Source organism: Eptatretus burgeri, chromosome 13 (genome assembly GCF_056783735.1).
Source record: "Eptatretus burgeri isolate ZD-2024b chromosome 13, Ebu_testis_v1, whole genome shotgun sequence".
Classification (NCBI taxonomy): domain Eukaryota; kingdom Metazoa; phylum Chordata; class Myxini; order Myxiniformes; family Myxinidae; genus Eptatretus; species Eptatretus burgeri.
The window spans coordinates 64,466,525-64,483,331 of NC_140973.1; the positions used below are offsets into that span (position 1 = coordinate 64,466,525).

General features: G+C 42.1%; 1 protein-coding gene across 1 annotated transcript; it reads right to left on the reverse strand.

The window, feature by feature from the left end:
- Positions 1–9,234: 9,234 nt before the first annotated feature.
- Positions 9,235–16,295, reverse strand: LOC147014659 (heart- and neural crest derivatives-expressed protein 2-like). Its single transcript, XM_085852820.1, has 2 exons — positions 15,187–16,295; positions 9,235–11,250 (listed from the first exon to the last, which is right to left on the reverse strand). The coding sequence occupies exons 1-2, from the start codon at positions 15,790–15,792 to the stop codon at positions 11,161–11,163; spliced, it is 696 nt and encodes a 231-aa protein (XP_085708946.1). The 5' UTR covers positions 15,793–16,295; the 3' UTR covers positions 9,235–11,160.
- Positions 16,296–16,807: the final 512 nt, after the last annotated feature.

The following is a 16,807-nucleotide window of genomic DNA, read 5'->3' on the forward strand; positions in this document are numbered from 1 at the left end:
GAGCTGGAGATTGAGAGATCCTGCCGCCAACAGAACCGCAAGGGGTGCGCGCCGTCTCCCTGAAGGATACAGAGGAGAGGTTTGGTTGCCAGGACGAGCGCCGAGCGGAGCTGAGGAGGCTGATCACGGCTCGCCGGTGTCTGGATTCGGCGCGCCTCTCGCGGGTGCCAGGTTCGAATCAGCTCAAAGACCACATGAGGTGGACAGGTCTGAGGCAGGCTCTGGTCTTCAGCTCGCCTTTCCATCTGAGCTGGAGGCCTCAATAAAGGCTGTGGCCACCGTTTATTGTGTGTGTGTGTGTGTGTGTGTGTGTGTGTGTGTGTGTGTGTGTGTGTGTGTGTGTGTGTGTGTGTGTGTGTGTGTGTGTGTGTGTGTGTGTGTGTGTGTGTGTGTGTGTGCATGTGTGTGTTTGTGGCACCAGTCTAGTAAGTAATAAATTGTTAAGTGCCTTGCTGTACATACGTGCTTCTCTATATTCGGAAAACTCTGCTTCTTGCGTGCTCCCCTGCCCCATTATAAATAAGCCCATGTGTTAAATGTATCGGTTCGTTTTTGTGTTTCTTCTAATGGTTTAACACGGTGCGTGTTGGAGAATTAGCCAGGCTGTTGCCGCTGTAAAGGGACATTTGGACCACCGGAAGCTCAGTGACCATCCGCTCGGGTTACGCACGGTTTGAGCACGCTCGCGGCTCGTTCCGTACAAGCGCCGTCGAGGGTGAATTTCCCCGGTAGTTTGGACGACGTGGGTATTTAGGTAAATTGAAATTGGCAATCGACCCCACCCCACGTGTTCGACCTATTGGCGAATTTCGGTCCGATAAGGGACCCGTCGGCTCAGGAGTTATCCGGGGTGACGACCTATAAATTCCGGGTGTTCGGTGGAGCCGACTCTACTGCTCCATCTAGCGGTCGTGCTCGTCGCCGATACGCGGCATTGGTGGAGCCAAAAGTTATCGACTAACGGGGTTTGATGTATGTGCAGCACTAGTTTAAAAAATAAAGTTGTAGTCAACCCTGATGAGCATACCGGGATAACTACAGGATATTACCTACTATCCTACACCTGATGTGATGTTATGATGTCAACAACTTGTTTAAATTAGACATGCGTATAGATCAGACAGCATGCAGATGTCATTCCTCCTCATACCGAAGCTTCTTCATCCTTCAGCTTTTGCACAATCTGATGGTTTTATATAACGTACTGAACCAATTTTCGACCACGCATTGACTACAAAGAAGCATCACTTTAGGGTTGATCCCTCATGCGATACAGAATGCGCATTCGGCAGGTACATCACTGTCTATCTTTGATTGGCAGTTAAAAGGACATTCGCCATCACAGATCCTCAAACGCAATGATCAAAAGGAAAATGAATATTAAAAACTCGTGTCATGTGAACATCTGCACATCAGCTGCAACAGATATATATTTATTTATTTTTTGCTCCTTGTTTTATACAGATTAACTATATTGCTATAACAATTTTTTGTCTGCCTCTCCCTGTCTTGGCCTTTTGCTCTGCTGTTGGTGTTTCCCCCCTCTCTCTGCTGGTCCTTTTTGTACTTTTGTGTCCTAATTCGTTCAGTGTACCAGCACTAGCTCTTCCACGAGCCTCAACCGTGGATACAAAAAAAAAACCTTTCTGCATTTCATTGGCATCAATCACATGACTAATACAGGACTGTGTTTGTGCTTACCTGCACATGAATTACAATGTTTTTTTTTTCAGGTTCCTACATGGTTAGAGTGGTGCATTCATATCCATCCATTCACCCATCCATCAGGATCATACTCTGTGGAGACAATTGGTGCTGCTTAAGCAGTCACCTGGGCTATTGGACACAATCCTGGACAGGTCACCACTCCAGCACAGGATACCAGCAAACTGGCACTCATTTTGCCAACCTCAGAAGGATGACAGGCGGAGTTAACCCCACCTGGTATCAATTCAGCAGTTGAGTGGGATTTGAATTCAGGACCCTTGGATCCCAAGCCCACCACCCTAACCATTAAGCCGACACCAGGCATATCTTCATATCCTATACTGTACTGTATTTAGCTGATGTGTATATATCTATACTCATGGTGCATGCGTGCAAACTGCAAGCAGATACGAGGGTGCACCCTACTTGCTGACATAATAAATGTAAGCTTTGTACATTTGATGAAGCGGATTGTTGTTTGCATTCTGGAAGCAGTGAAATAAATCAAGAATGAGTGATCAGATTGAGCTTTTTATATTTAAATTTCAAATGATAGTAATGCTTTTTTAAAATTTTATGTAAAAAGGTCAAAAGTCATAAAATAAAACTGTTGTTTACATGATAATGGGTTTCCTGGCAACGCCAAGATGTGGAGTTTATTATTCCAAGTCGAAGACAAATGTTAAGGGGTGGATCTGGTACTTATAAACCAGTCAAAAACAAACATTGATTGTCATATTCTTGTAGTTGTTCCCATGTTACATGTTGTTAACAACAGAGCTGATTTGAGTTATCATGTTAAGTTAGGCTCTTCCCTTTTTGATACGTTGATTGAATTGAGATTAGTAGGAATTTTTTTAAGACGCTGCAAGAGAAGACAGCAATCCTATACTTGATCTGGGTTCAATTCCCCCATCTGAGGATAAACACAGTACGGTACAGCATGTCATTTTACACGCTTTCGATGGATGATGCAATGCGAGCCGCAAGCGAAGCTCCAACTTACGGGATAGATAAAACACTGCTGCGAAGCATAAATTGACCATATTGTGCAGCAGGCTGTAAAACACAATGTAAATTGTGGAGCCACTGAAATTTCCATTGCCAAAGAACCGAAATTCTAATTCGGAAGATAAATTCCGTTTCATGGTCTCTTCGAGCCTCTTCCTCAGACTCACCCAAGGGGGTGGGTCCAAGCAAGCCTCACCCAGCTGAGTGTCTCCATCCCTCATCCTCGTTGACATCCCCGGGCGATGTATTTTGGCGTTCTAAGACAAAGATGCATTGTAAGTCTTTTTGAATGTATCTGGTCTGATGTAACATTGGGAGGGGTGGTGAGGTGAGGGTGGTGAGGGAGTCGAGGAGAGGAGCGAGGGTACGGTTTGAACAGTAGTCTAATTATATATATTTTTTTTGTGTTCCCGGGGTTTATAGAAAGAGTTTATTTAAGGCGAGTGTTAACTCTTTTCCAACTATATAATTAAATAATACTTCAAAAAAACTTTGTCCGTGATCGATTGAATATGTGGACGAGCGATGGAATCCAATATTTATTAATAACGTTTGGTTTTAAGGAATTTTTAATTTGTGAAGTGTATTAAATGCTTTCAAGTTTAAAAATGAAGGATAGAAGTAAGTCAGTCAAGGCAGGTTCTCCCCCCGTCTTGAGTCAAGTCAATCCTCCCAAGTCAAGGCAGAAGTTAGTCTCTCCTTACCCTCTCTCACCCCTCACCCCCAACTTTCTGTGTAATCCTCTCTCTCCTTCCCTCCTCTGCAGTGTGCATGATGAGGGTGGAGAGGGGAAGGGAGAGTGTGGGAGAGGGGAGAGAGGGACGGGGGGGGGGGAGAATTGAGATCTTGAAGTCTTGAAGTCACATTTTACATGATGAGGAATTACACATTCCAAACTGTATTTCACAAGTGCTTGTATAGGATTCACATTTTATGTGAAGGAAATAAATTGTGTATATTACATCATTTCTGGATCTGACAAATTGCCAGTTCCAATTTTGTAAAACTCTACGTGCAACATCTGACTCAAGATGTTCAAATGTCATACATGTTTATGCCCATGGGTTTCCCACGGGTGCCCCACTAGTGTCTATTATGAAGCAGGTCTGCCTGTCTGTCTATCCGTCCATCCATCCCCGAACTAATCCCTCAGTTTTGGGGGTAGCCCTGCCAAACCTTCTATGGAACCTTTAGGGGTCCCTGCGGGTAACCTTAGGTGGGTGGGAGGTTTCATAAATTTCTCAATACCATTATAATTTTGAGTTTCCACCCATACTAAATCTCTCTCTCTCTCTCTCTCTCTCTCTCTCTCTCTCTCGCTCTCTCGCTCTCTCGCTCTCTCGCTCTCTCGCTCTCTCGCTCTCTCTCTCTCTCTCTCTCTCTCTCTCTCTCCCTCTCTCTCTCTCTCTCTCTCTCTCTCTCGCTCTCTCGCTCTCTCTCTCTCTCTCTCTCTCTCTCTCTCTCTCTCTCTCTCTCTCTCTCTCTCTCGCTCTCTCGCTCTCTCGCTCTCTCGCTCTCTCGCTCTCTCGCTCTCTCGCTCTCTCGCTCTCTCGCTCTCTCGCTCTCTCGCTCTCTCGCTCTCTCGCTCTCTCGCTCTCTCGCTCTCTCGCTCTCTTGCTCTCTCTTTCTTTCTCTCTCTTTCTCTCTCTTTCTCATTGAGATTTTGACTTTCCATCTGAAGAAAGCTGCTTTTTCTCCATCCCAAGGTGGGTGGGAGGTTTCATAAATTTCTCAATGCAATTATGATTTTGTGTTTCCACTCATACAAAGCTGCTCTCTCTCTGCAATGTAAACTCATTCATGGGTTCGGCATTACCAGTTTCACCATTTACAGTATGTGCAAAACATTCGCTGGTACGGTAATATCGCAATACAATTGTGATTTTGACTTTCCACCCGTACGATACCAACCTTTCTCCAAAAGATGGAACAAGAGACAAGAAATCGAGTCTATCCAGAAATTTTGCAGTGAATTAAATTGTCTGCGTGTAGACACATTAGAGGGTTCGGCATTGTCTGTATCCCTGTATAGACTTTTCTGTCGACATCACACCACGTTCACTTGAGACTTTCTGCAATTGTTCTGGAATGACCCATTTCCTAAGCACCCCTCCCCCCCTTCCCAGTCAACACCACCACCATTGTTATCAGCTTGATCATCATGAAAGGTACATTGATTTCACATAGAACTACTCCCACAGTTTTGGGGCCAGCCCCACAAGATTTTCCGTGCAGCTTTTGGGGTCCTAAAGTCCTAAAGTGGGTGAGAGTTTTCATATAATTTCTCAACACGTTTTTTTTTTTTTGAAATGGTGGGCTCCCACCCGTGCGTAACACGGATACCTCGTTGGTATCTATAATATATATCTACCAAATCGAACCCCTAAATTGACGAGGCAGTTGGGCAAAAATCGAGTCCCATCACAGCACTTGCTGCACGACCTGCCAGTAAAAAGTGTTGCCTGCCATGCAAGCACATTGTTTCTGTCTGCTGATCACCAGTCAGGAGGTTTTCAGGCAGAAATATTAAATTCAACCAAAGAAGCACACTGACTCGATGACGCAATGGTGACGTTATGCACTTAAATTATACCAACACATGACCTACAAATGAGGAGGTGTCCAAACGAGGAGGTGCCTTTGCAGACTGAGAGTAAAGCCTATCGTCACGAATTGATGAAAGCAGAGATGTCAATCGAGATTTTGCCCGTGTTGTGGGCTCATCAGGACAACATACTGCTGATCGTTTATTCGGAACCATATTAAGCTCATCAATAAACCAAATCGAACCCCCTAACTTGACTTTCTCAATACAATTATGATTTGCAGTAATAAACCAAAGGAACACACCTTTCTTTATAAGGTATCACAGTTGATGGTGCATGTCAGAGCAGAAATTCGACCATGAAGTCCAAGGAACTGTCTGTAGAACTCTGAGATATAATTATGAGGAGGCATATATCTGGGGAAGGGTACAAAACAATTTCAAGAGTGTTGAAAGGTCCCAAGAGCACAGTGAGCTCCATCATTAGGAAATTGAAAGAATATGGAACTACCCAGACTTTTTTGCAGCTGGCCGTCCGACAAAACAAAGCAACCGGGCAAGAGGACCTTGGTCAGGTTGGTGACCAAGAACCAAATGATCACTCTTACAGAACTACATAGTTCCTTGGCTGTGATGGGAGAACCTGCCAGAAGGACAACAATCTCTACAGCACTTCACAAATCTTGGATTTATGGGAGAGTGACCAGACGGAAGCCACTCCCGAGAAAAAGGCACATGACAGCACACTTGGAGTTTGCAAAAAGGCACATGAAAGACTCTGAGCATGAAGCAATAGATTCTGTTATCTGATGAGATGAAAATTGAACTCTTTGGCTTGAATGTAAAGCGCTACATTTGGCAGAAACAGAACACAGCTCATCACTCGTATAACACCATCCCTCCCATGAAGCATGGTCATGGCAGCATCATACTCTGGGGATGCTTTTCCGAGAGACGTGTAAGGATAGAGGTAACAATGAATGGAGCGGAATACAGGCAAATTCTTGAGGACCTGCTTCAGAGTGCAAAAGACCTTAGACTGCGGCAAAGATTTACGTTCCAACAGGAACAATGACCTGAAGCATACAGCCAAAGCAACACTGCCATGGCTTCAAAACAAGAACATGAAAGTCCTTGAGTGGCCTGGCCAAAGCCCAGACTTGAATCCCATTGAGAATCTGTGGAAAGATTTGAAAATTGCTGTTCATCGACGTTCCCCATGAAACTTCACAGAGTTTGAGCAAATCTGCAAGGAAGAATCGGAGAAAATCCCCAAATCCAGATGTGTAGAGCTGGTACACACATTCCCAAGAAGACTTTAAGCTGTAATTGCTGCCAAAGGCACTTCAATAAAGTATTGACTCAGGGTTGAACACTTATTGACGCAAGGCATTTCAGATTTTCCTTTTTAATTAATTTGTAAAAATTTCCAAAAACATGTTTTCACTTTGTCATTATGGGGTATTTTGTGTTGATCGGTGACAAAAAATTTCAATTTAATCCATTTTAAATTCAGGCTGTAACACAACAAAATGTGACAAAAGTCGAGGGGTGTGAATACTTTTTGAAGGTACAAAAAAATGTCAGCCACAAGGTAAAATTTCAATTTCATTGAACAACCCCTAAATGTTAATCAATACAGATAAAATTTGGTGTGAATTATTTTTTTCAATATTGGAACAAAATGAAGGGATGAGTGTTGAAAATCTGTACCTCAAAACTAAGGAACACCCGAATATTATATTTTTGTGCAAATGAATCTTCGTGGGTTAAAGATGCTTTCTATATTGTAGTTATTTCTTTAATGAGTGTCTCAGCATAAGCGTAAAGTAATAAAATGTGATAGTAGATATGCGTCACTTAAATGTATAGTTAGACACCATCAACCCCTCCACTTGTGTTTAAAAAAATTATCAACCTGTTTGACCCCATTTCTTGATGTTTTTCCCTCCGTAATTTGTCTTTTTGTCTCTTTTCACATTCTGGTTGGCATTGGGGCATAAATAGAGGTAGCGAAGCAAAATGAGCATTGCGACCGCCACGGCTTGCCTCCAAGCTTTGGGGTGAATGGTCGCGGCGGGGTTGCTATGCCCTCCAGGATGATTGGCACCCAATGATGAGTGATTGGGACATCACGGTGTGAGGTGGGGGCCAGAGGAAATAAAAGCCTGTGCCACAGGGGAATATGAGGAGTTGCCAGAGAAAACTTGTGAGAAGGCTGTGTCTGAAGTCTGCAAAGCTGCCAACCAAGTCATGCACCCTCGAACTGGCCAGCCACGCCCCTCCACCTCACAAGCCCCGCTCTGCGTGTCGCCCGCCAACCTACAATAAAGACGCAACTTTAACCTCTTGCATAGATAGCTTCCTACTGTGTCTCACCAGGCACAACAAGTATATTTCTGTCCTGTCACCCTCTCTTTGTTTTCTATCTCAAATGGTATGACTGAGGCCTTAAGTTAGTTGATTTAGGAATCCTGATCTTTCATTGGATTTGTGGGCGTGTATGTGCTACAGTGGGTTACGGGAGTTTTATTGTTGATAATCGATTGCTTCTTCTGTTTGCTTTCCCTGTGCCATCATTTTCACCTTATTTAATATACCTGGTCTCAGGGGGTGAATTGTCTGTCGTGGCTGCTTCATTTGGTGGTTTATTAAAGACCCGTTGAGGGACCATTGGTAGCAGTCTCCACACGACTGAAAAGATCGTGTCGTGTGACTTAGGATGCTCGGCATGAGATTAGATCCAGTCACTTGACACATATTAGCGTGATGCTGGACTGCTTCCAGACTTCCAACCTGCATGGTAATGAGGTTTTCAGATGCAGATTCGGTCGGAAGGTCTTCGAAGAGGTAGACCGTAGCAGTCGCTTTGACGTGAAAAAAAAAAATATATTATAACATACTTTTTATATATGTATGTACACACACATTAATAGATGATTAATGAGATAACACCATAGAGGTATGTATACTCCGCTCTGAGCTGTCTCACCTTGGTTTGTATCCTAACCCACATATAAACTGTCATGTTGGTGCTTCACATGGAGGACGAGGCATCAATGTGTGTGCCATCCCTTGGAAGGATGTTATGGCAGAGGACCCATCTTTCAGCACTGGTTGTGGGTGGATGTTAAATTTCCCACAGTATCTTTTATGAGGGGTAGGCAACTTATTGCTGGCACTGAACAAATTACAAATTCCTGCCAAAATCACCTTTGCTTGAACGTCAGGCCTCGTCAACCTGTTCGTAAAAGACTTGAGCCATAAACTTTCCCCAACTGACCCCACAAGAAGATACATAGTTATTTATTTAATGAGTGTCTCAGCATAAGCATAAAGTATAATTAAAGGTGATATTAGATATGTGTCGCTTAAATGTATAGTTAGACACCGTCAATCTCTCCTAAAGTCATAGTAATAGTAGTAGTCGATGATGATGTAATTTGTGTGTTGGATTGTTGGATTTCGCCCATTTAATTATTTGAACCTCCGACATATTGTATGCATGTTATTGAATTTTCATTTCCATCATGTCATGCCATATGCTAACTATTAATGAAAGGAGATAAATAGGTTCATAGCTTGACATCAATAGCCAAGCACTGTCTTTGTCACAAAACTGAGTTATTTTAATAAATACTTTCCAACAATTTTTTTTTAAAACCGACCAATCATGCGACGTTTTGGTCAACTGTATATTAATTTACAGACAACGTGCTTATAAATCCTCATCCGCAAGATTTTTTTAGCGCATACGTTTGCTACACCCTGCAATTTCCCTTTCAAAAAAAAAAAAAAACAAGATATATTTACACCTACATTCTATGAAATCACCGTGAAAATAATTTATTCCAAGATAAACGTGGCTTCACTTTCTGCAAATATGCCATGGTAAACTCTAAAAATACTATGTACAGTAGTTAAAAAAAAAAACACAACAATATATCATGAGGAAATAAAGAGAGACGAGATGAAAATGTCATAGCTATTTATTTAACATTACTTTTTGTACAATTTAAATCCATTTATTCTGTAATTAATTACACATGATAAATTATGACAGCATAGATCAAGAAATGACCAAAAACAATTACAAGTGTCTCGACTGCGGAGAGAAAACGGGAAGGATCAAACAGCGCATTTTTCAAGAGGAAATTGCACAAAGATCAGGCGCACATCGCCTCGTGTACGGAACGCAAACCTCTATAGCAAAGAACAAGAACACACCTACATTTGTATATGTACATACACACACACACACATATATATATATATATATATATATATATATATATATATATATATATATATATATATATATATATATACACACACATACATACATATATGACAGTGCTAATAACCCTATTGCAGGACTGGACACATAAACACCTGTAATGTATACATGCACAGTAATATATATATATATATATATATATATATATATATATATATATATATATATATTGCTGTACACATAATCATATATACATTTAACTTCGCACAACTCCGAGTTATAAGTGCATTCTCCCGTGTATAATACCTTGTCATGGCACAAATTAGTTTTACCTACCCGATGATTGTTTACCAGCATAGAAATGTTGTGCGTTCCTCGTGGTATTCTGCATTACCGCTGGGAAATTGATTGCTCACGGTTCAGTCATGATGACAGAGCATGCAAAAAGTGATGCCATGCGCATGTGCAATTCATCATTCTATTTGTTCTGCGGTTCTCTTTATTCCCTTCCTCTAGAAAAGCACCCATCGGTTCCGCTACTTAATGGCGTATTAAACAAAACGTCGCCGAGTGCGTTGCCTCCATTAATCCCGACGTTTGGCGTATTTTTTTTTTGTAAAGAGTGATAGCATTTGCAGGAAACCGAGAGCGTTCCACTGTTTCCGTGATGGAACGGGCATGATCGTATTCCCTTTATATCGTTTACAATGAAAACACAGACTTCAGCACACGGCCAGCCGATCTATTCCAATCATCTGCTTTTACCATTTGTTTATAGAGGGTGGCAATCGTCAAGTGAGCGATCTATTGCTTATTTATCTATTGCTTACGGCATCACAACTCCTCAATCTCCATCATCACAACTAATGATTAAAAGGTCTTCCATATTCATGACAACAAACCCTCTTTATTAAAAGTTACTCACTCTCCTGCACAATCACAAACAAACCCTCATGAAGAAATAAAAAAGTTCCTCTATCAACGACCGTAACCCTCCCGATTCAAAGGTCTTCGATCAACACAATGACAAATCCTCTCGATTAAAAATTCCTTGACTTGTACCATGACTGCAAACCTTCCTGATTACAAGGTCCATGATTTCTGTGATTATAAACCCCCTTGGTTAAAGTCCTCAACCTCCAAGACCACAAACTCTCCTGATTCATCGGTCCTCAATCTGCATGATCACAAGCCCTCTTTATTAAAAGGTCCTCGGTCTCCACGATCACACCCATCCTGAACAATACTTTTATAATGATGGATTTCGTATTACGCTTCATTATGATTTTAGCATTAATTGTTCTGTAAACTTGATTATATCTTTATCCACAAATAACAAACCAGCAGGTACACACACTTTGTCTATTTCTTCCGAGAGAATACATTGGTAACGAGTTGGCTCCATAAATATTCCAGCTTGCATCGAGCCACCGTTACATTTATACCATGGATGTTTCAACAATAGATGTTGCTCATCAAAATCGCTTTTACACAAGTTAACCAAAAGGTGGTTTTTATTTTTTGCCGAATAATGAAATCTTTCCTTACAGCAGCCATCGTAAAAGTGTCCTTCGGTCACTGCAGTTTGCTCGGATTGACATGCACGTCTTTCCGGACCTGCCGCGTCTGGTCCCGCAGCATGGGTGGACAGCTGCGAGGGTCATCGCTTGAGCTCCTGAGCCCACACGTGCTGTGGCCAACCAGTCCGTCCTTTTCTCCTCTCTCCCGCCGTCTTCTTTACGCTATCCTTCTGTGGCATGAATGCACATCAAGCAAACAGTCAGTAACACAGGCACGATATCGATCCTGCAATTAATGTACTGCCCCAAACCTCTGCATCGTTACTCTGTAGATTGCTTGCTCTCCCAGCATATAATGTCAATCCATAGACTGTTTTATAAATTATGTATCATCACAACCCTCTTACATGCCTACTCATATTATAAAGTTAGAAGGATATCTTAGATATTATATTTTCCTGGAGTACACCTCAGACATAGTATATTTTCCTGTAGTACATCTTCGTATACTATTTCTTCCTATAAATGAGTAGTACACCTTCGATACTATACATCCTTGTGTATACAGGATTATGACGCATCCAAAATAATAATAATAATAATAATCTGCTATATCCTTTTACTTGGTATAAATCTCCTCATACCGTTGTACAGCCCATACCATCATCCTTAGCTCTGTGCGACGTGCGAAAATCATGCTGTGTATAATGGAGAATGAAATTGGTGGAACGATGGCAGGCATTATCCATTAAAGTGAGCGTTCTAACAAAGGGCATGGTATCGGTTAAAGTAGAAATGATACTAAACAGGGTAGCGCTCAAAATGGGTAGCACTCTTGAATATATCTTTTTCCCTGAATTTTTTTTGCAGCTATTTTCTTATTTTCACTGTTCATTAATCTTCAATAGAACAGGGAACAATTTAAAGTCGTGATATTGCGGCCAAGCTGCATTTACCTGATAAAATGCAAAACAATATCCCAAAAATTTGAATATTATCGGAGCACGCACACACAAGCGTGAGACTCAAACAAAACTCCCGATGCACACTACGCACACGTCCTCGGTGTCACTGTGCATACCATATATATAATATTATATTATTATATTATATAATATATATATATATATATATATATATATATATATATATATATATATATATATATATATATGAGTCCTAACACTCGTGCACAGTGATCTTCATCATATTACGAATAATGGTGGAGTGTTTTTTTTTTTAAATCGTCCAAACACTGCCTGCATAACCCGTTCCTCCTGCACAAAGCCGAACATGAACTGCTTCCTGCTTTCTTTGCCAATATCAACATATATAAGCTTATATCCATTTATTTTGTAATAAATTACATGTATGGTGAAAATATATATATATATATATATATATATATATATATATATATATATATATATATATATATGTATGTAATGTTAACATCTTCACTCTCATATGGCCATGATATCTTGTTATAAACAGAGGATTGTGTGCGGAAATCATGTTCTCTATCCACAACGGGACATTTCTACATCTCCCCAACATGCTTCAGCCTGGGTTTACACCCTCGAAAACCTCACTCGTAAGGTTTATACCTCTGATATTCCAAAACACTGCAAGATTCTTGAGATTTTCTCAAAATAGCTTTGAGCAGGAGCCCTTATAATTGTAACATCACGTTGAAACCATTTCCATCAACGTATACAATTCATAATCATGGTTATTATTATTTTTCTGCATTGTAACTAAATAAGGAAACTTTAAACTTTATAATACTGTTTGCACAAAAAATTGTATTACACTTACAAGATCTGTTTTCTTGTTCAACACCGTATAATTACATGGATGAGAAAAAATAATAATAACATGTATGTATATATATATATATATATATATATATATATATATATATATATATATATATATATATATATATATATATATATATATATATATATATATATATATATATATATATATATGACAGTCAGGATGCATTTGTGAGATTGAATTGATCACTTTATTATTTTTTAACAATTGCTTTTATGGTACTGTACATTATAATAAGGATGTATAACATGAGAGTTTAAAAAGATAAACGCAGACACTTAAGCAAACTATATATTATAAGTGTTGACTATAAATGCGTAATCATGTAGTAAATAAATGCTCTTTTGTGAAAATGTAAATATAATCCATGTTTATTAATGCAAACACTCAACACAACCATTGTTGATGAAATTGAACCTGCCTTTTTGGTTATTCTTGTATTAAAATGTTTATTATTGTATTAAAATGACTTGAAAAAAGATTATTGTTGTTTTAAAATATGTTATTTGTCTGCAGTTTTCAAATGTATTTGTGACTTGTCATGTCGCCTTGAAATGCTGTTGTTTTGGCAAGGTGTGAAAACAGTTATTTTTGTTGAAATTTATATTTGAGAAATGAAATATATATCTATATGTATATATATATGTATATATATATATATATATATATATATATATATATATATATATATATATATATATATATATTTGTATATTTTACATTCAATGAGCAATGTTTCATACACAAGCTGTGACAGATGATCTCGTCCATTTGGAGGTTTGTGCTTCGTGGGATTAGAATAGTACAACAATGAAGGTTTGTTTCAAATACTGTGTCAAAGGGTCGCATGTTTAGGTGACTTGTTATAGTTGCACTAAATGGAACTGTATATACAAAATGGACACGTTTACAGTTTCTTTACTTCACAAAATTTTGACGATACGTTTGCTGAAAACTATTATATTATAAACACTGTTCTCTGCACGCAACACCATCTTAACAAACATGCACAACAATGATTTTAGAAGCACGGACAAGATAGTATACAGAAGTAACAGCTAGATGCATAAAGCAGTGCCTTGTGTTACTTGTGTTTTGCGGTATAAAGCGGTGCTGTGCGGTGTATGGAGTGGTGCCATGCAGAACATAAAGCCATGCAGTGTATAAAGCGGTGCCGTGTGTTTGTGGTGCAAAAGGTGGTGCCATCAAGTGCGGTTATAAAGTGGTGGCATTTAGTGTGATTATGAACAAAGCAGTTCCATTTGATGCGATCACAATGCGGTGCCGTGCTGTATAGAGCGATACCATTCGATTATAAAGCGGTGTCGTGCAGTGTATGAAGCGGCGTCGTGCAGAGTATAAAGTGGTGCATAATGCGTTGCCATTCGGTGAGACCATAAAGCGGTGGCGTTTGGTGTGATTATGAATAAAGCGCTTCCGTACGGTGTGATTATAATGTGGTGTCGTTCGCTGTATGGAGTGGTGCTGTGCTGTCATATAGAACGATGACATTCAATTATAAAGCGGTGCGGTGCAGTCTAAAGCCATGTAGTATATAAACTGGTACTGTGCGTTAGAGTGGTGCATAATGCGGTGCCATTCGACGAGACCATAAAGCGGTGGCGTTTGGTGTGATTATGAATAAAGCGGTTCTGTACGGTGCGATTATAATGTGGTGTCATTCGCTGTTTGGAGTGGTGCTGTGCTGTCATATAGAGCGATGACATTCGAATATAAAGCGGTGCCATTCGGCGAGACCATAAAGCGGTGGCGTTTGGTGTGATTATGAATAAAGCGGTTCCGTACGGTGCGATTATAATGTGGTGTCGTTCGCTGTTTGGAGTGGTGCTGTGCTGTCATATGGAGCGATGACATTCGAATATAAAGCGGTGCGGTGCAGAGTATAAAGCGGTGTCATTCGGCGAGACCACAAAGTGGTGGCGTTTGATGCATGTGATAATGAACAAAGCGGTTCCGTGCAGTGCGATTATAATGTGGTGCTGTTCGCTGTTTGGAGTGGTGCTGTGCTGTCATATAGAACGATGCCATTCAATTATAAAGCGGTGTGGTGCAGTGCATAAAGTGATGCCCTTTAGTGTACGCCTACAAAGCGGTGCTGTGCAATTATAAAGCGGTAGCGTTCATGTATGAAGCGGTGCCGTGCGGTATAAATCTGTGCTGTTTGATATACAAGGTGGTGATGTGATGTGCATTAGGTGGTGACATTTGATGTAGGCCTACAGTGGTGCTGTGCGATTATTCAGCAGCGTCGTGCGATGTGTACAGTCGTGATGTGTGGTACAAATTCAAATGAAAACACGTACCACAGCACGAACCCCCGAGTCCATCTGACGCTCTTCCCTCCGCTCAGGTTCGCTCAAATCAGCCTTGAACCCTGGCGCTTCACCACTCTGTTCGCCCTTGGCCAGGATATCCATGAGGTAGCCGATGTAGCTCGTGGCCAGGCGGAGTGTCTTGATCTTGGAGAGCTTGGTGTCCGAGGGCACGTTAGGAATGTGTCCGCGCAGCTCGGCGAAGGCACTGTTGATGCTCTGGGTGCGGCGTCGCTCCTTCCTGGGCGCTGGTGCTGCTCCCAGGAGCGCTCCGGCCCGCAGTCTCTTCCTTCGCTCGCCGAGGGCTCGCAAACCGCCGCAGCAACCCGAGGGGTCGGGAACCTGCAGACCTCCAGGCGCACCGAGCACGGCGCTCGGGTAACTCAGCTCGGCCGCGGCGGCCGCGGCGGCCGCGGACACTGCGAGCCCGTTGTAGGGACAAGGAACCGGAGCGTAGTCCGAGGTCATGTCAGCGGCGCTGCCCAGCACCCAGCCCCGCACGTACAGGCTGTCGTCGTGGTGTCTGCGGCCCGCGGCCACGTACGGGTAGATGTCGTACATGACCGGGTGGTGTGGGAATCCTCCCACCACGCTCATCGTGCGCCACGAGATCGTCCTCGCCTCAAGCGGCCGCCGGGGTGGGCCGTCGAGCCCGACCGGACCCTCAAGATCGAGGTTTAGCGATGGCGACCGGCGGCTGCGAGGAGGGGCAGGGTCAGCCTGGAGACTTTATTTTTTTATTGTTATTGATAATAATATTATTATTGTCTCAATCGCGACTTATCAGGACACCGATCGTCCCGGGCCGTGCGCTCATGGCGATGGCGGCCCCGGGCGCTCCAACTCCGTGCCGTCTCAGAAGATCCTCCCCGAGAACGTTTTTCCGCCACGCTGCGCCAGAAACGTGAATGGCGTCAGAGATTTTATATAAACGACTTGGCCAGCAAATGGCGGGAGGTAGGGGCAGAGCGCCCCTCGGCGGCTGGCCAATGGGGACGGAGGGTCGAAGCCCGAGCTGCGCCTCTTGTGCCGACGACGACGTTCACGGGCCGGACCGACGGTAAAACACGCGAAGCCGTAAAATGTGCGTCGGGTCCACGGTGAGTACATTAAAATACCCTGTACAACCTCGGAGGTTGTATATATACAACCCCCCCCCCCCCCGCACAGCGCGTCCCACTGAACCGAGATTTGTAGATTATTCGATCGAGGAGAGAAATTGCTGATCTGACACGAGGGTAGAAAAGTCGCGATTTTCACCCTGCATCGTCTTTGATGGTCGTCAACGACTGTCTGCGACTCGTGGACGTCGTGTCTGCTTTGAGTTCACACGTCTCTGCGATAGGCGTGATCCTTGAAGGTACCAAAATACCTCCTTTTATCCCGTTCATGTGAAATTTTGTCTTGCCAGGTGTGTTCAAAAAGTTCTCCGAACAAGATTGCTCCCAAAATGGTCCAATTCCAAACCGTTTTTCAGTCCATAAGTGTCCCGATAAATGTATGACGGGGAAGGAAAAATATGTCCTAAGTCGCAACATGTGCACCTACATGTTGAAAAATCCAAAGACCTTGGCATTGGCATCATGGACTATGTATTGTGCGCGTGTCGGTC

Coding starts and splice junctions, on each gene's coding strand:
- LOC147014659 (XM_085852820.1), bottom strand. CDS start 15,792: ATGAGCGTGGTGGGAGGATTCCCACACCACCCGGTCATGTACGACATC. Junction 11,251..15,186: donor ACTCGGGGGTTCGTGCTGTG/GTACGTGTTTTC, acceptor TTCATGCCACAG/AAGGATAGCGTAAAGAAGAC.